The sequence below is a fragment of the Notamacropus eugenii genome, chromosome 6, assembly GCF_028372415.1.
Source record: "Notamacropus eugenii isolate mMacEug1 chromosome 6, mMacEug1.pri_v2, whole genome shotgun sequence".
Taxonomy (NCBI): Eukaryota; Metazoa; Chordata; class Mammalia; order Diprotodontia; family Macropodidae; genus Notamacropus; species Notamacropus eugenii.
Genome location: NC_092877.1, coordinates 148,604,788 through 148,632,668, shown reverse-complemented (window position 1 = coordinate 148,632,668; position 27,881 = coordinate 148,604,788). Strand labels below are relative to the sequence as shown.

At 40.6% G+C, this 27,881-nt stretch overlaps 1 protein-coding gene across 3 annotated transcripts in view; it reads left to right on the top strand.

Annotated features, from left to right (window-relative positions):
- Nucleotides 1–9,091: 9,091 nt before the first annotated feature.
- Nucleotides 9,092–27,881, top strand: part of LRBA (LPS responsive beige-like anchor protein) — a 783,746-nt gene continuing 764,956 nt past the window's right edge. For all 3 annotated transcript variants that reach the window (XM_072621222.1, XM_072621224.1, XM_072621221.1), the window contains exons 1-2: nt 9,092–9,210; nt 10,360–10,717. In XM_072621222.1, coding sequence (XP_072477323.1) covers nt 10,499–10,717 — 219 coding nt within the window. In that variant the 5' untranslated portion in view covers nt 9,092–9,210; nt 10,360–10,498. The remainder of the gene's footprint in view (nt 9,211–10,359; nt 10,718–27,881) is intronic.

Sequence of the window (27,881 nt, the reverse complement as noted above, 5' to 3'; positions counted from 1 at the left end):
TGAAGACGGATGCAAGGAGTTTTCTCAGAGTTATACATCTCAAGCAAATCATATGTCTTATCTGAAAACTGTCCCTATACTGGTCAATCAGTTATCATTTCACATTCCTTTCATTTGAATTTTGACATTTGGGGTGAGTAGGGCACCTCTTTTTCTGATTTCAGGAAATGTACCTGCTCACTCTCTCCCTTCCAATTTGGAAAGTCCCCAAACTTTCTCAATTAGAAATCAGATTACCTAATTCTATATCCTACCAGGTTCTAGGTCTTGGAAATGTAAAGAAAAATGAAACAATTCTTGTTACTAAGAAGCTTAAATTTTTTGGGTTCTTTTGGTGGAAACCTGGCTGAAAAGGCACCCTCTCATCTGTATAGAGATCTGTGCACTCACAAAACCAACTCTTTTTCTGTAGATCTCAGAATTTTCCTACAGAGAAGCCTACCATTCCTGATGTGATAATTTCACAGGCAGAGTTCAGGTTTCAAGAAATAGATACATTTACTATGCATCAGCTGTGTGGAGAAAGGACTTCTCTCCTCAAGGAGCTTATACACTGTCTGTTAGGGATGACAGGTGGTACAATGGAAAGAGCAATAGATTTAGAGTAAGAGGATCTGGGTTCAAATTCTGGTTTTGCTACTATTTGTGAGTCCTTAGGCAAATCACATAACCTCTCTGGGATTTGATTTCTCATCTATAAAATGAGGGGATTGGATCAAATAACCTTTCAGGTTCCTTCTAACTCTGTATCTGTGATGCTATGAACATGTGAAAAAAAACCCTATAGGATACTAAAAGACTATATAATCAAAACCTGTATTTCTTGGTATATGAGCTCATACCATTAGATTTTTTTAATACTACAAGAATTCAGAGGAGGGAAAGATTAGTTTGTGTTAAAGTAAAAGTAATCAGGAAAATATTCGTGGTAAATTATTTTTCTTTCTCACAAGGCCAGGTAGTGACTTAACTGAAATGACTATGTTATAATTCAAAAGGCACTTTGAATATCTATGCTGCTTTTCCTCTGGCCATCCTTCTCAGCCTACTCTTACCAGAAGCTGGATTCTCTCTCTGGGACCCTACACTTTGACTGGTGAACTTTTGCCTTATCTTTCCTAGACCCTAGTCCACTATATACTTCCTCTCATCTCCAAACCACTCTGTTTCCACTCCAGCCACCTTCCATTCTGTCCCTACAATCCTGAGTTTTATGCACTTTTATCTTGTTCATAACCCAGACCACCACTTACTTCTTGGTTGTTTCCAAATTGCACCAGTGTATATAGCTTCTCTTCCCTTTTCAAGTGCATGTGCTGTCTTCTACCACCAAAATATAAGCTTCTTGAGACAGCTAGGTGGCAGAGTGTATAGAGTACCAGCCCTGGAGTCAGGAGGACCCTGAGTTCAAATCTAACCTCAGACACTTGATACTTACTAGCAGTGTGACCCTGAACAAATTACTTAACCCTGATTGCAACACACACAAAAAAGGTTAAAAAATTTCAAAAAATATAAGTTTCTTTAGGGCAAGGGCTGTCTTGTTTGCTTATATTTGCTTAAACTAGCACTTAATACAGTCCCTGGCATATCATTAGCACTTAACACATTTCTTTTTCTTTGATTCAATATAATCGTTTTTTGTATTTTAAAGGAAACATGTAGAATTTCATAAGCAATATTCCACAGTAGACCATCTCTTTACAGTCACAAAAGTGACTAGAAGATGTAGAAAATACAGGATCCCTCTGCGCTTTTTGTTTGTTTGTGCTAAAAATTATAGAATATTCTTTGAAAGATACAACAGAGGTAATCTTGTTCAACAACTATGTACTCATTAGTATCAGATGAATAATAAAACAGGGATATGTGTTTGCCACTGTTATGAAGTACGTACAGTAAGGAAGTCTGAATAGAAGAGGACTTTCCTATAGAAACAAAGGTTATGTCCGTATATTTGCGGATATGGCAGATCTGGACATGACTGATTCAAATTTGCCACTGTGTAAGTAGACAGCATCATGGTCCATATGGGCCCAGAATAATTACTTCTATTACCTGGGTTTTCTTTTTTTTTTTTTAATACACCTCAACAAATCTAATGAAATTTCTTAGTGCCATGGACATTTAAAATAAACAGAGTCACTGTATATAATAACATGGAAAACCTCAAGGGTTCATTTATGGGTGAACGAATGAGAGGCAAGGTGGTACAAAATGTGGTGATAGAGAAAGAAAAGTAATTATTAGAAGTGATCATGGGATACTACTTTAATAAGAAAGAATCTCACTTCTAATACCTTCCTGCTCTAAGAAATTGCACCGCCCCCTTCCCCTCCCTGTTTTTGGCCTATTAATGTAACTATTATGGAGTTGGTACAAATTCCTGAGCAAGGTCAAAGCTGCCAGGGAACTGTGGGATGGTTTTATATTCTCTAGCCTGGGTTGCACATGTGACATACAAAGCTCCATGTTATACTAGGGCCACATTGCAACAATTTATTTGAAGTTGTGTTGATGTGCCAAATGTGTTTCAGATCAAAGAAATACTCAAGCACAAACAAGTACTTCTGTGGCTTCTGGTTCTGATGTACGTGGGCCAAGATGGAAAAAACAAGTCTTTCAATCATATGGCATCCTATGGAGAATACTACTGTCTAATTTACTACAAAGGGACACTTTGTCATGATACATGCAACCATAATGTACTACATACGCACATGATGAAAAAGGATGGAAATATGTAGAGGATAGTTGTAGTCCTTGGCCAACTAGCATTTCAACATCTTTTCACAACAACATGTAGTGGTGCATCCTGTTATCCTGAATAGTAAAACTCCATGCCTTTAAAATTGGACAAAATAGTTACACTAAAAAGGATATGTAAGTTACGCATAGTGAGCTAATATAGAGAAACATTTTTCTTTTAGGATTTTAAATGAAAAAGTTTTTGTGCATAGACATGTGAAATGCTTTTCATTTTAATCTACATTATAATATTCCTTCCACTAAAGTTCTATTCTGATATTTCAATATGGCTGGAAGTACCAGCAGAGAACAAGCTACCTAGCTAGCAGGTCCTACCAAAGTAGAAAGACTGAGTATGGCCCTGGTGAAGCCTTGGAGGACTAGCCTCACTGACTTTGGAGAAGCTCATCATTAGTTCTGGTAACCACAGGATGAATTATTTTTTGGAATAGCCAACTCTTGAAAGCTATTTAGCAAGCTGGTGAGAGGCTTGTAAAGTACATTTGGGGCCCGGTTATTCTCACTAACCCAATCTGCTAAGTATTTATTAAGTTCCTGCTGTGGGAAAAGCACTATTATTAGTAGCTGGGAATACAAAAGTAAAATGAAAACCAGTAACACCCTCCCTCCCCGTCATGGAGCTTACAACCTACTGATGAATTCATGACATATAGAAGATTCATGCTGCAATAGCAGTATGCTTTCTTCCACAACTACAAACATTCCCAGAGGCTAATCAGAGAGGAGAGAACTCAATACAAAGTATGATTAACAAACTCCACTCATACAAGTAGTTTAGTTTTACTTTGGTATTAATGAACTGCAAAAAGTAGTATTTGACTCTCATAAATTTATGGGCTAAAATCTACCACTTAGCTGTGAATTCTGAGCCTAAGTCAACTCAAATCATGTGGAAGAATGATATGACGTTAGAGATGACCTCTAGTGATGTACACCTGTGTGTAGGAATTCATACTGGCACCGCTCAGTTACATTCTTTATCTTTAATAATGTAAGGGGGATATTGATTGAGTAAATCAATCACGTGATCCCACTTAATTTAAAGCTGTGATAAGATGTCTCAGTAATTTGACCTGAGGAAAACAATCAATCAATTTCAATTATGACTTTTAGTTTCAATCAATCAATCATAGCCTTTAGACTAAGTGAAAAGTCCTTGGAATTGGAGCGATATTGCAAAAGAATCATATTTAGATTGACTGGAAATTTGGGCAAAACCCAAAGGTAGATTGTCTACAAAATATTAAACTAGTTCAGTGATTCCAGAAACTGGAGCAAGAGAGGAATCCCAGTAACAACAATTGAGGGAGAACCTCTTAGGATTAGAGGCTTCAGGTTTGACCTTGGCCCAGGTCTCCTTCCTTCTCTCCTCTTTTGCTGGGGGTGAACCTTGTGAGTGTATGGACAGCACTGACAGCAGTGTCTGCATCAGAAGTCAAGGACAAGACTGGATGTGGATCAGAACTCTATAAAGGGCAGAGCAAAGAAGCACCACTATGTTTAAGGGCAGAGGTGTACTGGCAAATGCTTAATAGCCAGTTTTCCAATGTAGGAGACACACCTTTAAGTTTAATCTGCATCATTAACACTTTCTTAAGTCTAGATCTAGACAATCAACCAAACAATAAATCAAGCCCAGAGTTGTAGCATTTGCCAATTTCATACTGAGAATTTAACAAGTGACTCTATTTGAATAGGCTCTGGCATAACACTGCCTAAGGAGAACTTCTTGAGAACCTCTACAAAGGATAGAAAGGGACTTCTTCCAGTCAAGACAAGTGAGTTATTATTTTATTACATATACTTTCTAAGATTGAGTCCATGTTTCCCACAGACATGGTATGCAGTAATGGGCAAGTATATTTACAGACTTCAGGTGAGAAGTTTTGTACCACCCATTTCTAAAATCTACTTAAGTATAGCTGAATTATTGATAACCAACTGATAACCATAGTGGGAAGTACTATCATTAGTTCAAGAGCTATATAGCAAAAAACCCAAAAAACCAAACCAAACAACCTCAGTATCTCCTCTGAGATCCCTCAGGGATTGTAATAGCTAAGCGCTGGGGATCTGACTCCTTAGGGAGAGTGAGAGTTGAGTAAAGCACCTCGAAGCTTGTGCTATAGTAACTATAGCTGACATTTCCATATCATTCCTGGAGTTACATAATTTGAAAGTTACAAGGAACCTCAATAGCCATCACGTAGTCGAATTCAAACATCAAATGAATCCCCACTGTGATAAATGGTCATCCAGCCTCTGCTTAAAAACATCCAAGGCCAATCTCTCTCTAAGCAGATTTTTTTCTGACATCAAGTCTAAACTGGTCTCTTTGAAATTTCCACTCACTGCTCTTGTTTGGTTTTGCTTTCCAGTGCTAAATGGAACAAGTGTAGTCCCTCTTCTTCACAAATACTTGATGACAGCTGTCATGTTCTTCCTTGTCCCTTACGTTTTGGTCTTTTTTTCTCCAAGCTGAACATGACTACTTCTTTCCACTGACTCACACAGGTCATGGACAAAAGACCCTTCACCATCCTAAGTGCCCTTATCTGGGTATTCTGCAGTTCATTAATACTGTTCTTAAATCATGGTGCCTAGAACTGTACACGATGCTTTGGATGGGGTCTGATGAGGGCAGAGTACAGTGCAACTATCACCTTTCTATTCCTGGAAGCTATCTTCCTCTTCATGAAGCTCAACACAGTTAGGTTTTTGGCCACCACATCACCCTGCTGACTCATAATCAACTTATAGTCTACTAAAACCCCAAATTTCCCCTGCCAAAACTGCTGTCTGTCTATGCCTCTCCCACTTCAATTTAAATACTTATGAAGTTGAGTTTTTGATATCCTTGTGCAACACTTCACATTTATCCCTAATGAATTTCGTTTTATTACTTTTAACCTAAATCTGCACACCAAGTAGGCCTTATCCAATTCACTCATAAAAATGTTAAACTGCCAGAGCCTAACATGGATCCTTGGGGAACTTCTCTGGAGTCCATTTTATGGTATTTTAAGTGTTTGAACATGATCTCATTTGATCCTACCAACAACCCTGCGTGGTAGCCGCTACAGGTATAATTATCTCCATTTGACAGATAAGAAAATTGAGACTAAGAAGTTGTGTCAAAGGCAAGGGTATGTGCAGATGAACAGTCTGACTTCATTTCAGGATGAAACTGAATTCCTGTTTCCTAACATGAGTTAATATATATGTGCCTAGGTTCTTGATCTGATGCTACTATGTATTTTTCCCCCTTTTGGAAGGGATTACAGTGCTTCTTGATGGTGGACAAAAAGATAAAAACACAACGTCCTGATTAATATAAAAATTTGTTTTGCTTGACTATACATGTCTGTAACGGGGGGAGTGGGGGGAGAGGGAGGTTTCCAGTTTTCTTTTGTTCTCAATGGGATGTTGGTGGGAGGGAGAGAAGGGAGAGTTGCTGATTTAAAAAATATATAATTACCTCTCATAATTTTTCTAATTTTTCAAAGCTGTTGATGAAAAGCATGCTACAATTAAGATGGTAATAAAAAAATTCTTGACATGGATTTGTTAGAATTAAACTGTACTTTATCATTTGTAGGATTTAGAACTGGAAAAGATCTTACAGTGCAGTACTACAGTGCAGTAGTGTCAAACAGAAATCGATCACTGCTGGTGCAAATTGATTAGAAAAGAGTAATATTATGTTGTGTTGGTGGGTTTTTTTTTTTTTGGTTAAACTTTCCCAAATATATTCTAATCTGGTTCCAGGAAGCACAGGGTAGGGGGTGGGGGGTGATGGGCAGGAGAGATGTGTAGGCAGTGAGTTTTATACCTCTGATCTAATTAGTCCCTCATTTTACAGAAAACTAATGTCCAGAAAGATCATGGATCATAGGATTGAGATGAAAAAATTATTTTAGAGATCATATAGTCTGACCCCCTTCATTGTACAGATGAGGAAACTGAGGTCTATGGGGGAAATAATTTGCCCAGTGTTACTCAGGGTATAAGTAGCAGAGCCAAAATATGAACCCACATTATTTGCTTCCAAATCTACTTCTTTATGGTTTGGGTTGAATATTTGTTTATGCGGCACACAATGTTAAGGAAAAAGCAGGATGGGAAAGTATCTGCTGACTGCTAATAAGATTTTTGTCTCAAGAATTTCCTAAGTAAAAACAATAGAAATAAAAATTTTAACAAAGGATAAAACTGCTTCCCATAGCAATAACATGTACACCTATCTACCCTCTCTTCAAACTGTTTTGCTTTGCTCCATAGGGTAGAAATACTACCAATCACTAGAAATAACAGGGAAGCAGATTTCAGAGTCAAGAATTTGAATATCATCCCAAACCTTGCATTTTTAAAAATTAAATTGTTCTCATTTTTCAGACTCTTCATGACCCCATTTGGGATTTTCTTGGCAAAGATACTGGAGTGGTTTGCCATTTCCTTCTCCAGTTCATTTTACAGAGGAGGAAGCTGAGGCAAACAGGGTTAAGTGACTTGCCCAGGGTTATATAACTAGTGTCTGAGGCCAGATTTGAACCTGAGGAAGATAAGTCTTTGAACTGAGAAGCCAGTACCATTAACCTAGTTTCAATATGATACTACCTATTTATGGTTCTATAGTCAGGAATGAACTATAAGAACTGAGTACAAGAAATTGGTACAACATCTATGCTAGAAAAAAGAGGAAACACATTTTTGTATTAACAATCTACTTGTATAATTCAGGTAGAGAAGTCATATGGGAAAATACGTGCATATAATTTTGGATAGGATGATATGAAAATTCTGTAATTTGCACACATATCCCTGATATGGAGAAGTGGTGGGGGAGGGGAGTGGATAGAGCATATTACTATACAGAAATTTACCTGAAGCATTCTGTGCCATATAGCTAAATAAACTGATAAGAGTAAAAGTTGCTGTTTTGACAGTGGTTTGTTAGAGAGTGGTTCTAGTGAATTTTGTCTTCTGTCTTTCCTTATTCTTCTCTCTCTTCAGAATTCTGTCTGAACCTTGCCCTGAAGCTAAAGGGGTCAAGGCAATTATCTATCTTTGTAAAAACCCAGACTCCTAGTCTTCAGATCATTCACATAACTGTCCAAACCCTCACTTTTGTGGATGGCATCGCAAATCTTGGAGATACCGGACACACAATTCATTGATTTTATACCTAGAACGCTGAAGGTTTTTCACAATAGTCATCTTCTATCTCACCGGAAGATAGTAAATAGGCACACGTTTGAGTTAAACTACCTTCCCAAACAAAATCCTATAGTGGCATTTTTAAAGCAATTTTCTAGATGCGCAACATACAGCTGTGGTTGCAGATCAGGCCTGAAGTCAGGAAAACTTACCTTTGCAAGTTCAAATCTGGCCTCAGACACTTACTAGCTGTGATGCCTGGCAAGTCACTGAACCCTGCTTCCCTCAGTTTCCTCATCTGGAAAACGAACTGGAGAAGGAAATGGCAAATCCCTCCAGGATGTTTGCCAGGAAAACTCAAAATGGGGTTACAGAGGACACCACTGAACGATGACACTAATTTTAAATCACAAAATAAAAAAAATGACAAGATCTTTACCGCCAGTAGAATATTGGTATTAAAAAGACGGAACTTGGTTTCCAAGGGATGCTTGGTGTAAAATCATTTTCTACTTTCTAGAAGGTCATCTTTCTTTCTCCTGTTATTTCTAGATGCAACTCATGAAATAAGGGCAGTAGGACGAATGGGGTTCACACCTGGCATGGCACACTACCGAACTGTGTTAAATAGTTGGAAATTCGTTCTACTAAGGCAATTCGAACAGGTATGCATGGTCAATTTCCATTTTAAGAAATGTGTCAAACTTCTAGGCTTCAATTAGTAAGGAATGCAACGTTTTTTGCCTGCAATTTCCTTGCTCTTCGCTGCTATCTGAAGAGGATTTCGGATGTTTTATTTATTTCGAAAGGCAGAGGGATTTAAGAGGATGACTGACGAGCTCCGGCAGTTTTTCCTCTACGAACTTTCCAAGCGAAAGGGAGTCTCTGCCAACCGTTCTTCCTTCTTCTTCCACAACAAGGGCAAACTTTCTCTGCCCAGCCCTGGCGCTCCGGGCCAGCTGCCGCTGGGATCCCGGCCACCAAGTGCTCTCCTTGGAGTGCGGGAGAGGTCCGGCTAGGCGGCTGCTGCTGGCAGCCCGGGAAGCCTTCCCCTGCCCGGGGCACCTCTGCCCCCCAGAAGGGGCAGCTGCTCACAAGCATCTCCGCCCAGGAGGCTCCTCTCCCTTCCTGCCTTCCCCCGCGAGGTGGGCGGGCAGCAGCTGCTGGAGGCGGGCAGGGCCCTCGGACGCGGACCGCAGCTCCGCTCCTGCCCCCGGGCTCCAGGGCTCGGCCCCAGGCGTTCTCCCCTCGGTGACTGCACTTGGGCACCAGGTAGCCCTGCAGGTAGGACTAACCGTCGCCCGCACACCTTGCCCGAGTCGGACACCCACGTCGGGCAAAGAGCGCAGCTCCCGAGAGAGCCGAGCCCGCCCCTCGGCTCCAGCCGGTCCCGGCGGGTCAGCCCCAGGACCCCAGGGCACGCGCGGCGCCGGGAGCCAGGGACACACCTGGCATGCACCTGAGCGCGGCGCCCCTCCCCGACCCGTGTGCGCGCGCTCGCGGCCTGGCGCGCGGATCTCCCTAGCCAGCCCGCCCGCCCGGCCTGGTTCTCGGGGTCCTCCTTCCTCGGCACCCCCCACTCTCCCCCTCCCCTGCAGCGCTCCACCTCGGGCCGTTTCACCCCCTCTCCCCCTCCCCGTCCCCCGCGCGCCCGGCGGCCGCGCACGCGCACGCCCGGCCAGGGCTCCGGCGGCGCGCTGTCATGGCGGCCGACGGCAGCTCCTCTCAGAGCAGTAGGCGCTACAGCCCGAGCCGCCTCGGTGGGAGCCGCCGCCGCCCGGGCCCCCAGACTGGGGCGATCGCCGGAAGCAGCCGCTCCGGCAGCGGCCGCATGTTCCTGGGCTGAGCGCGCGGAGCGGGGCGGGCCCCGGAAGCGATGGAGTTCTGGGGGACCGCCGCCGGCTGCCAGCGAGCGGACTAGGGAAACTTGGGAGGGAGCCTCGGACCCTCCGGCCGCTGCCCTGCCTGCACCCTCGGCCTCGAGCCCCCCCCGGCCCCCGGCCCGCGGCCGCCCCCGAGGTGTGTGAGGGCCCTCCCCCACCCCACCCCCACCCGCGCTCCCGGCCCCTCCCCCACCCGCACCTGCACCTCTACCTGTCCCTGCCCCTCCCCTTGCGCCGTGCTCAGGCGGGAGGGCAGTTTGCTAGCAGTCGGTACTCGCCGGGGGAGGACCAACTTCTTTCCCCTCCCCCTCCCTCCGTTTGTCCGCACCTGCCCCGGAGGGGTTACCTGGCCGCGCTGCCCCGGACGGGCCTGGGCGGCACAGCCGGAGGTTGTCGTGTGCCCCCTCCCGGGACGGGCGCCTCGGGTGTAACCCGGCCGGAGCGCGCTGTGGGCGGGCTTGGACTCGGACCCCGTCGGGGGCACTGGAAGTGGCCAGTGAGGACGGAGCGCGCGAGCGGCCGGCCTTAGCTGCGTCTTGTCTCCCCGCAGGGCTCGCTCGAGGTTTCCGCCCCCGAGAAGGGCCGCGCGGAGGACCGGGACTCGCCGCGGGAGCCGGAGCGGGAGGCCCTGCCCGGGCACCTGGGGCGCGCCCGTGCGTGCGCTTCCCTCCGCGGCCCCGCCGCCAGCCATGGCCAGCCAAGAGCGCCGGGCCCCGTCCCCGCCAGCCACAGGTGGTGAGGGCGGCGGGGGAGGGAAGGGGCCCGACGCCGCCGTCCAGGGGGGCGCGCTGCCCCTCACTCCGGGCATCCCCATCAGGGGCGTCCGCATGAAGTTCGCCGTGCTCACCGGCCTGGTGGAAGTCGGAGAGGTGCCTCCCCGGGACATCGTGGAGACGGTGTTTAACTTGGTGAGTGGCGGCCTGGGGGGGGGCGGCTCGCTCCCTTCGGCGACCCTTCCCGGCTGTGACTGAGATTTCGGGGGGCTGACGCGGCGGGGGTGCTGCCGGCCGGGTTTTCCAGAGTTTGGAGCAAAAGCAGTGACTTCTTTTTTAAGGTTTCTTTCTGCCGGGATCCAGAGAAAAGATGCTAGGTAAAGAATTGCCCGGTCAGCCGGCAGGGAAGTGCACGGGCAGACCTGGGCAGAGAAGATGAGGCTTTCTGGGGTGTTGGTGGGGGAGGGGGGTGTCAGCGAGCGAAGGCTTGCTGTGCCTTTTTGGGGGGTACGGACACATTCTACTCAGCACATGCACCATTTAAAATCGGTTTCTAGGCTCTATCATCACGAAATCTAGAAAGTCCGGATAAAAACAGACGCCCCTACTTCCTGGTTTGACGTGTGAATTATTTTCGTTATGTTGGGTTTACTTTTAAAGGAAAGGTATCTGAAAGATGCGTGGCTTCACCTGGCGTCCGTGGAAGCTTAATTTCCTGTGTAGGGATCGTGACCGCTGCTTGGTTACGGCTCCCTCCGCTTGCTGGGCATGGGATGCTCGGTGTACCTGGGTCCTTGCTGCGTCTGGACCACGAGGCCTCTGGTTGTCTTCTGACTCTGATTCTGTGATCCTGTGCTCCTGAGTATCTGGGGAAATTTAGGCTTTTATCCTTAAATAAGAGTTTTACTTTTGGCAAATAACATGTTTTGGCCACTTTTCAATTTTATATTGTCAACTTTTATTAAGCAATTTATGATCATTTTTTTTTAAATTGTGACCTTAAATACCAAATTATCATTTTCATATACAAAGTTGACCAGATAAAGGGGATAGTATATGAAATTGCAAGTCACGCACACACACACATATACATGTATGTGTATTTTATATATATATATATATATACACACACACACACTGCTTGAAGTGTACACTTAGACTTCAAGTAAGTATACACTTACTATTTTCAACATGTGGCTTTCAAAGCTGGCCTGATTGTGTTTCCTTTTGGCCTTCCTTCTGTCTTCTGTACATTCTCTGTAAATACTTCAATAACCCTCTTTTCTTTTCTTTTTGGGAGGGAATCCCCCCTGCTAACTCCTTTCTCCTCCTATTTCCGTTCCTAAATAGGAAAAAAACAAATAAAATCTATGAAACAAATGTGCCTGGTCAGGCAAAACAAATTCCTATGTTGTCCATGTCTGGGAGTGGATGTCTTGAATCAGTCACTTGTTTATCAGGAGATGAGTAGTAAGCTTCATCATTGGTTCTTTGTAGTTGTGGTTGGACATTGCATTCTTTAGAGTTATGATTAAATTTAAAATGAGGAGATTGGCTCTTTGAAAATTGGATAGTTTATAAATTAAAACCAGAAAAGTAGTAAGAAATGCAAGATAAATATATTTTTTCCTGTTACTGCTCCTCAGCAAAACTTAGGTGTCATCAGAAGTTATGAGGTACATTAATGCTTTGTTTTAAAGTAAATATTAAATATAATTTTTGTGTATTTTTAATTTTTGAGATAGAATGTTAAGAAATATTCTGTTTCATATCAAACTCAAAGTGTCTCCAGCCAAAGTTACCCCCGCTTCCTTTCCCCAAATTTCCCTATTTTTGTCAGGGACACTATCCATTCTTCCAGGTTCACAACCTTGGAATTATTTTCATGTCTTCACTCCATGAATGAAATCTGTTGCCACATCTTGCTTCTCCCTTCTGTCTCCCCCCCATCCAGAACATCTCTTTCATCCAGCCCTGGCCCTCCACTCACAGAGCTGCTGCTGGTCCTCATCCTTACATTACTGCAACAGCCTCCTAATTGATTTTTCTGCCTCAAGCTTTCCACGATTGTGCTATCAGAGTAATTTTCCTTAAGTGAAAAGCTGACCATGCGATTCTCCTAGAGACAGGAAGTTTGTTCAGTCCTGTTTCATTCCTTCAGTTATTCAGTCGTCATTCAACTCTTCATGACCCTGTATGGGGTTTTCTTGACAAAAGTACTGGAAATTCACCATTTCTTCTCCAGCTCATTTTATAGTTGAGGAACTGAGGCAAACAGGGTAAGGTGATTTCCCCAGGGGGCACAAAGTTAGTAAGTGTCTGAGGCTGGTTTTGAGCTTGAGTCTTCCTGACTCCAAGCCTTGAACTTGCGTCACCTAGCTTCCTCTGGGAGACAGGAGGATCTGAGTTCAAATATGTCCTCAGATATGGTCACTAGAAATGTGATCATGGGCAAGTCATTTTGTTCTCTTTGCCTCAGTTTCCTCAACTGTAAAAGGGATAATAATAACATCTATCTCCCAGAAATGTTGTGAGGATCAAATGAGATAATATTTGTAAAGGCCTTAGTATAGTGCCTGTCACATAGTAGGTGCTATGTAAATGTTTATCCCCTTCCTTTCCCTATTATTGGTTTCCTATTGCCTTTAGGAAAAAATGCAGACTTCTCTGTTTGGCTTTTAGACTTTACACCTCCTGTCCCCAATCTATCTTTTTGATGTCCTCGGACATTACTCTCCGTCTCACACTCAATGATTTGAAAAATACAACAAAACACAAAGATGAATACAACAAAATCTAATTTAAAAAAGAATTCTTTGTCTTGCTCTATTTGCTCCTTCCCCTGCTGGTGATTTTTGAAAAGAAAGTTCTTCAACAATAAATGAACAGTTACTGTGTCACTTTTTTCTTTTGGAGAACTTCTTTTCTCCTACAGTTTCTCAAGGCTTATCTTTTTATGGCTTTATGGTTAGGGAGACCAAGGTGCAACAAATTAACTATAGAACTTTCGAAATGAGAGAGAACCCCACAATTTAAAATCACTATGTTTCTATGTGTGTGTTGTATCTTTCCATATGTGAAGTTCTTTGAGAGCAGAAATTGTACCTAATAAAATGCTTTTTGATTTATTCAGGTCAAAACTGTGTAAATCTTGTCAAGAAAATTATTCTCATCATAAATAAAAAAATTGGTGATGCTAAAGAGAATAAATGGTCAACTGACATATTAGCAGCTAGTAGCAACTTTTGCTGTTTATTTTCTCCTAGAAGATCCAGGTATTTGAGGTTTGAAAGCTGAGATCTGTTGATGATTGTCCCTGAATAGTTATTAATGTGAAGTAACTTTGTTACTTTAGTGTAAGGTGCATTATAATTCCCCTTTTCTCTAGAATATGCTGTATGTGGGTGGAGGACCAAATATGAGTCACTTGAATTTTATCTTTAAGAAAAATGCAAACCTTGTTGTAAGTTTGCTGATAAATTTGATCTACTTTTCATAGAATTTTGGCACTGAAAGGTTTTTCAAGGTTATTCACTGAATCACAGCTAGTGATTTATAAACTGGAAGATGTCTGTATCCTTATTTCCCAGGCTTAAATTGGCAGAAAAATGAGAATATGTGATGGCACACCTTCTTCATTTGTGAACTACCCTACCTAATTTAGGGCAGAGGAAAGGGACTGGAAAATATCACTGTGTAGGCCTTTTCTTTTATCCTTGTGGCTCCCCTTCCCCAGAAACCCCAGTTCCATACAATCTGTCGAAGGTCTTTTTGAATTTTTATCATCTTCTGGACCGAAAAACTTGAAGAGGTGACATTGTCTATAATTGTCATTTTTTTCCATACTGCACAAAATTCCAGATTGTATTTGTATACCCTACTTTTAAATAAAAGTATTATTCAAAGATTATATAGCAATTTAGCTTATTATTCAAGGTTGGGTTCTTTTCCAGTTGCTTCTTTTTATTTTTTATAGATTCAATTTAATTTAAATGTATCACCTAGGTGTTTCATCATTTCAAAGGCATAGTCAACTCTTATCACAAGTTATGTCTTTTGTGATTTCTTTATGTCTTATCTTCATTGCAGGAAACTCGCAAGTATCTGGATCGCTATTAATGACTGGGGAAAGGCCATGTATGAAAAGCACATTTTTGTACTTCTTCCTATCTAGCATAGTGCTAGGGAACACTTGAACAACAATAGTAACAGCTGACATATAGTCTTTTCATGTTTGCAAAGCACTTCATATATCTGGTGTAGTTTTCTCCTGATGATCTTGCTTATAAGTGCTGCTGTCCCCATTTTGTAGATGAGGTAATTGAGGTTCAAAGAGGTTGTGACTTAGCTTTGATCACAAAGTTGAAAGCTCCTCCCAATATTTAATGAGAGTTTGAAAGGGAATTGAACAATCTAGACGTATTATTTAAATTCAGTTTTCTGACTTTGTCTCTGAGTGAAAAAAAGCTAATTGTACTGAAGCTGCTCTAGAGAGCAGCATAAATCTCATTGGGATTGAGAAGAGAGACGATATGGAAAGACTACTGGACTTTGGGTTCATATACCTGGGTTTTAGTCTTCACTTTGCCACCGATTAGTTGTGTGACTTTTGGCCTCATTTCACCTCTCTGGGCTTTAGTTCCTAATTGGCAAGATGAAGGGAATTTGGATTACATGATCTCAAAGGTTTTTCCTCTCTGAAATTCTGTGAATATAATAGCTTACAGATATAATACTTTAGGTTTATAAAGCACATTCCTCACAAATATGTGAGGTAGGTAGTATGTGTTAGTTATTATCTTGCTTTTAAAGATGAGGAACCTGTGGCTCAAGTGAATTTAAGTGACTTGCTCATTGCCACACAATTTTGAGCCAAGTTTGATCCAAGGAACCAATTGGAAATAAGGAACTGAACCTTGGTCTCTTGACTCTCAAGCCCAGCATCCTTTCTCCTAATATACAGGACTGGGAAACCTATGGTCTCAAGACTGCAGGTTCCCCACCCCTGTCCCAATTCATTTGACTTCTAAGTCATTCTGCAGTTATGCCAACCATGATACATTACATGGCTAAGAGGGTATTATAACATTCCTGTATTATCAAATGTTTTTTGGATCTTTCTACCTGCACATCCTGTGGGCATCTGAAAATCAACATGTCCAATATGGAACTCATTATACTTTGCTATTTCTGTTGAGGACACCACTATCTTTCTAGTCATTAGGTTTGTAACTTTTTTTACTCTTCCCTTTCCCTCATCCTCCATATCCAGTCAGTTGCAGATTTTCTTGATTCTGCCTTCATAGTATCTCTCCCATTTGTTCATTTTACTTACTGTAGTCACCACCCTAGCTTAAATCCTTATCACTTCTAGCTTACAGTTTCCTAATTTGATCTTCCAGCTTCTAATCTCCTCCCTTTGATCTGGTTGTTGGTTGTTGTCCTTCATGCTTGAAGAGGACCAAAATGACATCTATTTCAGGGTCTGGGTACACTGTGTTATTAACGACTGTACATGATTAGACCAATATGAGTTTGGAAGGCTCTACCGCAGATTGGGCACAAAATGTCCATATGAACATTTGTTGTGAAGATGTCTCTAAATTTGTGTTTCTCATGTTTCTTTTGAACTACTGCAATTCTCTCTATTGCTCATAGAGCATGCAACTTCTTTGATGCAGGCGTGCTAGGTTGGGTGGTTCTGTTCTAGTGTCTCCCATTTCTCACAATCAATTCCAGAGTTCTTCAGTGAGACCTGGAGAGGGACCTTATATTGCTTCTTCTGGCCTACATATGAGCATTTGCCCTTGTGAGTTCTCTGTAAAAATATTATTTTAAGCAAACATATGTTTGGCATTCAAACAGTGTGACCAGCCCATTGGAGTTGTGCTCTCTGAAGTAGAGTTTGAATGCCTGGCAGTTCAAGATTGTGAAGATTACCTGGCAAGATTAGGTACTGGACACAGAAGTCCTTCTTCAAGCTGCATTGCTAAGCATGCCCTTTGATGTCTTCTTTATACTTGCCAAATTGATATTCCTAAAACATACATCTCACCATGGTACTCCCCTACTCAAATAATCTTCACTTCTAGAAAGGAATACAAAGTTCTCACTCTCACAAAGTACTAGACAGAGTCTGGCTTCTGTTCACTTTTCCACTCTAATTACATGTTCTAGTAGAACTTGCGTAGTAGCTGTTCACTATGTGACAGCCCACCTCTCACCATTGTTGTCCCACATATGTGGAATGCACTTCTTTCTTAACTTCATGGCTTCATAATTTTTCAAGGTTCCGCTCAGGTGCCATATGCTACATAAGTTTTTCTTGTTCCCTCAGTTGCTTGTGCTCTCTACCTCTTGAAATTACTTTGTATATCTTTATCTGTATAAATGTTGTATACCAAACCTTCCTCCCTCATCCCTGGTAGGGTGGAAGCTTTTTGAGTTTAGGGACTGTCTTTGGCCTCTTTTTGTATTTGCAGTGCTTGGCATAGTGTCTGGCACATAGTAAGTGCTTAATAAATGCTTATTGATTAAGGGCAGAGATGGTTTTATTTTTTTTGTATCCTCAGTGGTGCTTAATAAATATGTGGACTGAATTCAGTAAATAAGTTTGTCATGAGATTTTAAAGATAGTCATACCATTAACTGATAAAAGTTCCTTACATATAGCCCTTTCATTGAAAGTGATAATCTAATTTTTTGATAGCAAAAGCTTCTTTTGTAAGTACAGAAATAGTGCCTTCCTCTGAACTAATTTATTCTAATCAATCAGTAAAGCAGTAAACATTTTTTAAGTGCCTACTATGTGGCAGGCACTGTGGTAAGTCCTGAGGATAAAAAAAAAGGAGACAAAAGACAGTCCATACCGTGAAAGAGCTTATAGTCAATGAGAGAGACAGCATATATATAAATATATACAAAGTTAGCTATATACAGGACAAACAGAAAATAATTAATGGAGGGAAGATGCTGGAATTAGGAGGAGGTGGGGAAGGCTTCATGTACAAGATGGGATTTTAGTTGGGACTTAAATGAAGCTAGGGAATACGGTAGTTGAGAGTGGACGAGAGAGAGCATTCCAGGCATAGGAGATAGCTAGAGAAAATGGCTGGAGTTGAGAGATGGAGTATCTTATTGGTGGAATGACAAGAGGCCAGTGTCAGTGGATCAAAGGATAGAAGTCAGGGAATAAGGTGTAAGAAGACTGGAAGGGCAGGAAGGGACTAGGTAATAAAGGATCAAGTAGACTATTCTATATTCACTCCTGTAGACAGTAAGAAGCCACTAATGTTTATTGAGTAGGGAGGTGGGATGATGGAACCTTCACTTTAGGAAAACCACTTTACTGGCTGAATGGAGAATGGATTGTAGCAGGGGACAGATTTGAAGCCCGCAGACCCATTGGCAGATTATTACAGTAATCCAGGTGATAAAGACCTGAACCAGAGTGGTAGCAGTATCCTAAGATAGAAAAGTATCTATTTGAGAGATGGTGCAAAGGTAAAATGGATAGGCCTTGGGCACAGATTGGCTATGGTGGGTGAGAGAGAATGAGGAATCCAGGATGACTCCTTGGTTTTGAGCCTGCAGGACTGGGAGGATGGTGTTGCCCTCTACAGAAACAGGGAAGGTAGGAGGTGGGTAGAGTTTAGGGAGAAAGATAATGAGTTGTATTTTAGACATAATGAGTTTAAGATGTCAGTGGGACATCCAGTTAGAGATGTCTGAAAGGCAGTTGGAGATGTAAGAGTGGAGGTCAGCCTAGGGATTGGGGCAGGAAAGATAAATGAGAATCATCAGCATGGAAATGCTAATTAAATACGTGGGAACTGATGAAATCATAAAGTGAAGGAAGTATAGAGGGAGAAGGGAAGAGGGTCTTGACAGAACCTTGAGAGACAACTACAATTAGAAAAGGTGTTCCGGATGAAGATCCAGCAGAGGAGACTGAAGAAGGTATAGTCAAATAGGTAGGAGGAAATCCAGGGGAAAGTGGTGTCCTGAAAACCTGGGGAAAAATTGTCAAGGAGGAAAGAGTAATCAGTAGTGTCAAAGGCTGCAGAGAGATCAAGAACAATGAGGATTAAGCAAAGACCATTGGATTTGGCAACTAAGATTATTAGTAACTTTGGAGAGAAGAGTTTTGGTGGAATGTTAAGGTTGGAAGCCTAAGGAATTAAGAACAAAATGAGAGAGAGGGGAGGCACTGATTGTAGATAGTCTTTTAGAGGAGTTTAGCTGAAAAGGGCAGAAATCATTTGAGCGCTGAAAAAGCAGGAAAGTTTCTCTAATTTTTTCAGTTAAATGGAAAGAGAAATGTAAATTGAGTTAGCTGTATAATGATATTTTAATCTTCATGTTGATCTGAGTTAAAAATTTGGACACTTAAAATGAATTCTCTGCATTTATGCATGTACATTTGTACTTTTGTCTATTTTAGTTTTAGACTTTGAAGAAAACTAGATTGTTTTGTTATGTTATGTAAAGCAATTAGTCTATTTTTTGTAATGTTTACTAACATGAAAAAGTTAAGTTTTTTTCTTAAATGTGTCAAATAAGAGATTTGCTATAAGGTATAATTTTACTGTTTACTATAGTAATTTTTACTATTTACTAAGATGTAAATTTACTATTTCTCCCTTTCTCCATCTTCAAAGCATAATGATATTAAACATGAAAAAATTTTTCAGCTATTGAACTTTGCATTTTCTTGTTGCCTGTTTTAATATTTGCTTTAATGATAAAGGTGTGCTTTAATGGTAAAGGAATCACTTTCCAATCTTTTGAGACAGTATCTCTTCTGCCCAGTTGCCTCCACTTTTTTCCTTCTATAAGATTCTTGACACATTTTCTTATTGTTGGAGGCTATACTCAAGTACCATGAGACAGTTGGCATAATTTTTTCTGTTTTTACTGTCTGACACTGTACTTATTTCTAGACTCTTCTTCTTCCTTGATTAGATTTATTGTCACCAGTCCCCTTGGTATTACCTTCTTACCCTTTGTACTTTTATAGAAAGGTAAGAGCTTAACATTGTACAAAAAATTGCAATGAGACAAAGGGTTGTTACCTTTTATTTCTTTATGTGGCTGTTACTAAACATGTTATTTCTAGATAGAAATCCAGTTTGAGAACTAAAACTAAACATCTTTTTACTTAATGAGATCTTTGTAGTTAACACTATTCTCATGGGGCACGGTAGGTTTATTCCATGTTTTCATAATGGTTTCATTTCATGTATAGAAGAGCTTCTTTTGTACTTCATTGGGTCTGTGATATTTCTACTAGTATACAGTGTACAAATAATAATTCATCCTTGTCTTTTCATTACCTGAGTCCTGTTCATGCCTTCCCATGCTATGATATTTTTAATCATACATTTCTAAAAGGATATGTGAATGGGTTTTTTTGCACTTAATAGTAATTTATTTTTTCCAGTTACACTGTTATTTTCAGCATTCATTTTGGTAAGATTCTGAGTTCTAAATTTTTCTCCCTCACTCCCTTGCTTCAGCAAGCAATCTGATATGTGCAGTCCTGGAAGCATAGTTCCATATTCATCATGTTGCGAAAGAAGAAACAGAACAAATGGGAAGAGCCACAAGAAAGAAAAGACAAAAAACAACAAAAAAGTGAAAATAGATTACTTCTATCTGCATTCAGACTCCTTAGCATTTTCCATCACAAGTGTTTTGGAATTGTCTAGGATCATTTTATTGCTGAGAAGATCTAGATCTGTCATAGTTGATCATTGCACTTGTTGCTGTTCCTGTGTGTACAGTGTTTTCCTGGTTCTGTTCCCTTCACTCAGCATCAGTTCATGTGTGTCTTTTCAGGTTTTTCTGAAATCCACCTGCTCATCATTTCTTTTTTTTATTAATTAATTTATTTGTTTTCAGTTTTCTACAATCACATCCATGTATCTTAGATTCCCCCCCCATTTCCCCTTCCCTCCTCCCTCCCTGAGACAGCATGCAATCTTATATAAGTTCTACACATACATTCTTATTAAATACATTTTCACCAAATGCATAGAAGAATTAAAATGTATGAGAGAAACCATGAGAACACAACACAAGAGAAAATGGTCTGCTTCATTCTGCGTTCCAGTTCCATAGTTCTTTCTCTGGATGTGGAAGGCATTTTTCCTCAAGAGACCGTTGGGAACTTTTTAGGTCCTTGCATTGCTGTGAAAGGCTAAGTCTACCAGAAAAATTCCTCACAGACTGTGGTTGTTGCTGTGTACAAAATTCTCCTGGTTCTGTTCCTTTCACTCAGCATCAGTTCACTTAAGTCTTTCCAGGCCTCTCTGAAATCTTCCTGTTCATTGTTTCTTATAGCACAATAGTATTCCATTACATTCATATACCACGGCTTGTTCAGCCATTCCTCAATTGATGGACATCTCCTCAGTTTCTCATTCTTTTCACCACAAAAAGAGCTACTATAAGTATTTTTGTGCATGTGGGCCCTTTTCCCTTTTTTGTGATCTCTTTGGAATACAGATCTAGAAGTGTTATTGCTGGGTCAAAGGGTATGCACAGTTTTATAGCCATTTGGGCATAGTTCCACATTGCTTTTCAGAACGGTTAGATCAGAGGCTTTCTGTTGTGCTGTAATTGGTGTTCAGTCATTTCCATTGTGTCTGACTCTTTGTAACTCCATTAGCATGCTATAGGAGAGAGCTCTGACTGTGAAGTCAGAGGATTTAGGTTCAAATCCCACTTCTGACAGCTGCTACCTGTTTAACCTTGGGCAAAAGTTTGTTGCTGGACCTGTTTTCTCACCTATAAAATGAGGGGGTTGGACTAGATGACCCATGACTGACTACCCTTCTTGCCCAGCTTTTATGATCTTATGACTCCCTTTCCTTACTGTAACCTTCTTCTCTATCTACAAACATGTTCAGTTCTTCCCTGTTTTCAGTTCTAAAAAGTTTGCAGACTATATTAGCTACTTCTGTGACTGCTGAAAGGGTACGTAGGATAATCAGTGTTCCTTTACATCTAATCATTTGCTAAGATCTATAGATTATCTAAAAAAAAATTTTTTCTTTGAACAAAAATCTGTTCCCCATTGGAGGTAAAATAAAAAGAAATAAAACCCTTGTAATAAAGCATAGTCAAAACAAATTCCTGTTGTGGCTATGACCGAAAAATATATGTCTCATTTTGTACCCTAAATCTGTCCCCTCTCTCTGTCAAGAGGTGAGTTCATCATCTACCCTCTTTTCACTTACCTGGCAGGATTGTTGTGAGGATCAAATAAGATAATTGTAGAAAGCTCTTAGCACAGTGCCTGGAGGCATTGTATAAATGTTTTTTATTCCCTTCTTTCCTGCCCTTTCAACTTGGTTGGTCATTATATTGATCATACTTCTTTTAAAAACTAATTAATTAATTAATTTTCAGATTTTGACATTCATTTCCACAAAATTTTGAGTTCCAATTTTTCTCCTCATCTCTCCCCTTCCCCCACTCCATAATACCTTACATTCTGATTACCCCTTCCCTCAATGTATCCTCCCTTCTAGCACACCCCACCCTTCCCTTATCCCCATCTTCTCTCTTTTCTTGTAGGGCAAGATAAATTTCTATACCCCATTACCTGTATTTCTTATTCCCAGTTACATGCAATAATAATTCTCAGCATTCGTTTCTAATACTTTGAATTCCAACTTCTCTCTCTCCCTCCCTCCCTATTCATCCCCACTGAGAAGGCAAGCAATTCAATAAAGGCTATATATGTGTTGTTTTGCAAAAGACTTCCATAATAGCCATGTTGTGTAAGACTAACTATATTGCCCTCCATCCTACCCCTCCTTTTTTCTATTCTCTCATTTGACCTTGTTTGTTTCCAAAAGTGTTTACTTCTAGTTGCTCCCTTCTCCCATTTGCCCTCCCTTCTATCATCCCCCTCACCCCACTTGTCGCCTTCTCCCCTACTTTCCTGTAGTGTAAGATAGATTTTCATACGAAATTTGGGCATAGTTCCCTCCTTAATGTGTGAAGAGAGTAAGCTTAACTTTTCTCCTCTCATCTCCTCCCTTTTCTCCTCCATTGAACAAGATTTTTCTTATCTCTTTTATGAGTGATAGCTTACCCCATTCCAGTTTTCCCTTTCTCTTCCCAATATTTTCCTCTCTCACCCCTTAATTTAATTTTTTTTTTTTATGGATATCATCTCTTCTAATTCAACTCAACTTGTACTCTCCATCTGTATATGTGTGCGTGTGTGTGCGTGTGTGTGTGTATAATCCCTGCACCTACCCAAATACTGAGGAAAGTCTCAAGAGTTACAAATATTATCTTTCCATGTAGGAATGTAAACAGTTCAGCTTTAGAAAGTCCTTTATGATTTCTCTTTTCTGTTTACCTTTTCATGCTTCTTTTGATTCTTATGTTTGAAAGCCAGATTTTCTATTCAGTTCTGGTCTTTTTATCATGAATGCTTGAAAATCCTCTATATCATTTAATGACCATTTATCCCCTTGAAGTATAATACTCAGTTTTGCTGGGTAGGTGATTCTTGATTTTAATCCCAGTTCCTTTGACTTCTGGAATATCCTAGTCCAAGACCTTCAATCCCTTAATGTAGAAGCTGCCAGATCCTGTGTTATCCTGATTGTATTTCCACAATACTCAAATGGTTTCTTTCTAGCTGCTTGCAATATTTTCTCCTTGACCTGGGAACTCTGAAATTTGGCCACAGTATTCCTAGGAGTTTCTCTTTCCGGGTCTCTTTCAGGAGGTGATTGGTGGATTCTTTCAATATTTATTTTGACCTCTGGTTCTAGAATATCAGGGCAGTTTTCCTTGATAATTTCATGGAAGATAATGTCTAGGCTCTTTTTTTGATCATGGCTTTCAGGTAGTCCCATAATTTTTAAATTGTCTCTCCTGGTTCTGTTTTCCAGGTCACTTGTTTTTCCAATGAGATGTTTCACATTATCTTCTATTTTTTCAAACTTTTGGTTTTGTTTTTTGACTGCTTGGTTTATCTCATAGTCATTCATTTCCCTGAACTCACTTCTTTCTTTCAGAGAACTATTTTGTTCAGTGAGCTTTTGAACCTTTTTCTCCATTTGGATAATTCTGCTTTTTAAAGCCTCCTCCTCATTGGCTTTTTGGACCTCTTTTTCCAATTGAGTTAGCCTCTTTTTAAAGGTGTTATTTTCTTCAGCATTTTTTTGGTTCTCCTTTAGCAAGCTGCTGACTCACTTTTCAAGGTCTTCCATGGCTTGAACCCATTTTGTATTCATTTTGGAGGTACTGGAGTCAGAAGCCTTGACTTCCTCTGACAGTATACCTTGTTTTTCCTCATCCAAAAGGATGGAAGGAGATGCCTGTTCACCAAGAAAGTAACCTTTTGTGGTCTATTTTCCCCCAGTTTTGGGCATTTTCCTAGCCAGTTACTTGACTTCTGAATCCTTTGTCAAGAGGAGGGTCCTAGTGCTCCTCCTCACCCCAGTATTGTGCTCAAAGCTGAGGTTCAGATCAGCTGCTCAATTCCCCCAGGGGCTTGGGGGAGGGGTGCCACTGAGGGCTCAGGTTCAGATCACCTGCTCAATTCCCTCAGAGGCTTTAAGCTGAGCTGCCTGGACAGTGGACCCAGGCTGTTTCCTGGCCTCAGTAGCCGCCTGGTTCTGCTGCTGACCTTTGGAGCTTTCTTTGTAGCTTGTGGGTTGAGGGATCTGGGACCCTCCCTGCTGGGAATTCTGCCCTGGAGGTATGTTCAGGTCCTGTTCTTCCCAGGGCCTTGTGCGGCCTCCTCTCTGCTCAGCATCTTGTGGGATAGATCTTTCTTGTTGGCCTTCCAGGCCTTCCTTTGGCTGGAAACCTCTTTCACTCTGCTGTTCTGTGTCTTCTGCCACATTTTTTGCAGATATTTTGTAGGCTGTGGGGGAAGCGCTAGAGTATATGTATCTTTCTACTCTGCCATCTTGACTCCACCCCCTTGATCATACTTAAATCTTTCAAAGCAGTTTATCTTTATGGTGTCATTTTTTGGTATAAATTGTTCTGTTCTCACTTTACTTTTCATTAATTCTGTTGTAGTCATGGCTTAAAAGCCAGCATTCTCTTAGCTTGGGTTTGATGTTGGGATGAAATGAGGCACTGGGAAAATCACTGAATATTTAACAAGAGTGGAGGCTTACTTTGCCCTTACACAGCAGGTCCCCAAGTGTGGCCCTTTGACTGAACTGAAATTTCACAGAACAAATCCCCTTAATAAAAAGGATTTGTTATGTAAACCTTGAACTCAGTCAAAAGGCTGTACCCAAGGACCAAGAAAGCCACATGTGGTCTCAAGGGTTCCCCATCCCTGGTATAGTGACTCAGTGGTCGTAGGCATCCATCAAATGTTAGAGGCTTCAACTTAATTGGACCTTTTATTCCTTGGACCAGAAAACTGGGTCCAAACAGATTGTGTGGGAGGAGGAAGTTGTATCAGGAAAGTTCATAAGATTCTTCCCACATCTCTCTGAAACCACTCCTTTCGTAGTTTCTTATGCAAAAATAAAATTCCATTCTGTTCATAATCCATAATTTGTTCAGCTTTCCCTGATTGATGAGTACCCTCTTAGTTTCCATTTCTTTGCCCCACAAAAAGAGCTGCTTCAGACAGTTTTGTTTGGTCCTTTTCCTCTTTGCTCTTTTTGGGGTATAGTCAAAAGGTACACTATAGATTCTATCTTCACAGTAATTCTTTTAAATCTTTCACTTCTTATACATTCCCACTGCCATTACCTATTTGAGTCTCATTTTGCTTCTCACCTGCACTATTGCAGCAGGATTCTGATTAAATTCAGATTTCCATTTCCTCCTTTGCTCTAATCTCTCCTGCTGAACTTCTGCTTTAGTCCTTCTAATGCACAAGTCTGATGGCTGCTTCCCTCCTAATAAATCTCTGCTCCCTAGTGACTATTGAATAAGGACCAAATTTTTTAGTTTGACTTTCAAAAACATCCCTAGTCTGGTTCTAATCTGCTTTTCCAATTTTTGCCTCTCATTATTTTCCTTCTCCTGCCCTATGCTAACCTGCTTTGGTTATCATTCCCTTATAGTCTTTGCTTTCTCATTGCCTTTGCTCACTTTGGGCTCTATGTCTAAGCTTTTCTGCTCCTAGTAATGTCTTCCATGTCTCTGCCAATTGAAATAGTATTCATTTTTTCAGTGTCCCCTTCTCTTTGTACCTTCTCCAGTTAGTAGTTTTATTTTGTAGTAGTAGTAGTAGTAGTATTTCTTCTGTTTTTCCTGCTAGTTTGTTAGCTCCTTGAAAAAAGGGACTGGAGTAGGATTACCCAATAGAAACACTAGGCACATCCCATGGGAACACTTTGGTCAGTGTAAACAAAGAATTAATAATTTAGCCAGTAATATTAGCTAGCTTGCCCATCATATATTGACTTGTCTTTTCTGATACAGAACCCCAGCTACAAAGAGATGGATAAAATGAGGGGGAGATCTGAAACTCCCAACTGATCAAATCCTGTTCCTTTATTAATTTCTTTGGGAGTGACCACCATTCTGTTTTTTGGTATTTCTTTTGAGATATCCTTTTGATACCCCCTTATGAAGTCAGATATTTTGGTAATATTTCTGCTCTGTGATACTTAGCTGTAGGCACTCTGGGTTCTGACAGAGATCTCAAGCTTCTTTTGTAGTTGTATTTTTTAAAAGCACAACTTTTTAATGATTGAAATCTATGTAGAAAAGATAAATAGTTGTTATGCATCTAACTAATGATATATAGCATTTTATATGTACCAATCTTAATTCAGTGCTCTAAATTGTCAGATATTATTTTATATACTAATTCTCTGATGAAGTAATTCTTGCAACACTTTTCTTTTGTTCATTGTATTTTTAAAGTTATTTGAGAGCATTAGTCTTGTTTTAAGGGAGGTACCTCATTTATCAAGATTTTTGTTTATTGTTGTCAACCTTTCTCAAATTTCTTTTCTGTAATTTTTAAAATTATCGTAGACTCAATCTACAGTCAGTGTCATAGGATAGTAGATTCAAAGCTGGAAGAAACCTTAGATGTATTCAAATCCAAAGATCAAGAAACTGAGGCCAGAGAAGTTAAGATTTGCCTAGGGGTCACATGGTTAGTAAGTCTCTAAAATAGGATTTGAATCCATATTTTCCTCATTTCAAGTCCAGTACCCTATCCACTACACTATACTGTCTTCTAATATGTTTTTGTATTTTGTGAATGATTTTTCTTTTATAGTTTTATGTGTTCATGTTTTGTTCGTTTAAGTCCTACAGTTTTAAAAAGAACTAAGTAACAAAACAATAAACCTTTTTTTCCATTTTAAAAGTTATTGTGGTTTATGATATTTAAAAGAAAAAAAAATCTCTGAAAATCTGAATCTCTGAAAGTTTTGCTGCCCCATATAATCTTAAATTAGGCCATGTTTTTTGCATTTGCTCCAAGGCATAGCATAGTGCCTTGCATATAGTACACTATTAATAAGTGTGTTGAATTTGCTTAGCAAAGTGTATTAATTTTGGCTTGGCCATTTTTTTCATGACCAGTGTTCATCATTGTGAACAGTGGTGACTTTACTGTAATACAGTATGACCTTTGGAACTTTTAAGGTGTCTGAAGCGACTTGTCTGTGCACTAAATGGCCCTGGAAGCAGCTTGATATAGTGGAAATAACATTAGATTTGGAAGTAGGAGAGAACAGTTTTGAGTCCTACCTCTGACACATCCAGCTGTGTGACCTTAGGCAAAGCCCTTATCTCTGAGCCTTAGTTCAGTTTCCTCATCTGTCAAATGAGGGTTATAATATATGAATCCCTACCTCCCTGTTATTTTTTAGGAGCAAATGAGATGAGTGTAAAGCACTCAGCTTTTATTATTTTCTGTATAAGTCTCAGCTATAATTTTTTTTTGTGTGTTCTTGTTTGAGCTTTGTTTTTTCTTTATCTTCCCTTTCAGATGTTTTTTTTCCCATTGGTGTATCTGCCTTCTCATATCTCCCTTTCTGTGCACCCCCAGTGTCCACAAAGTCTGACAATATGACAGTCTTCCTTTCCTACTTTTGGTCATCTTTTCTTTGTCTTTGTCTTTCTTTTTTGTCTTTGTCCTTCTCTCTCTGTCTCTGCAGTGTTTGAGGGGGTGTCATGAGAAAGAGAGATATGAGTTGTACTGCTTGGTCCCAGAGGACAGAACTGTGACCATTGGATGGAAGTTTGTAGAGAGACAGATTTCTCTTCCGTGTAAGGAAAACCTTCCTGACAATTAGAGCTATCAGGAAATAGAATGGGACATCTTGCGAGGTATTGGATTTTTCCTTACTGGATTTCCTCCAGCATTGTCTGGATGAAAATCTATTGG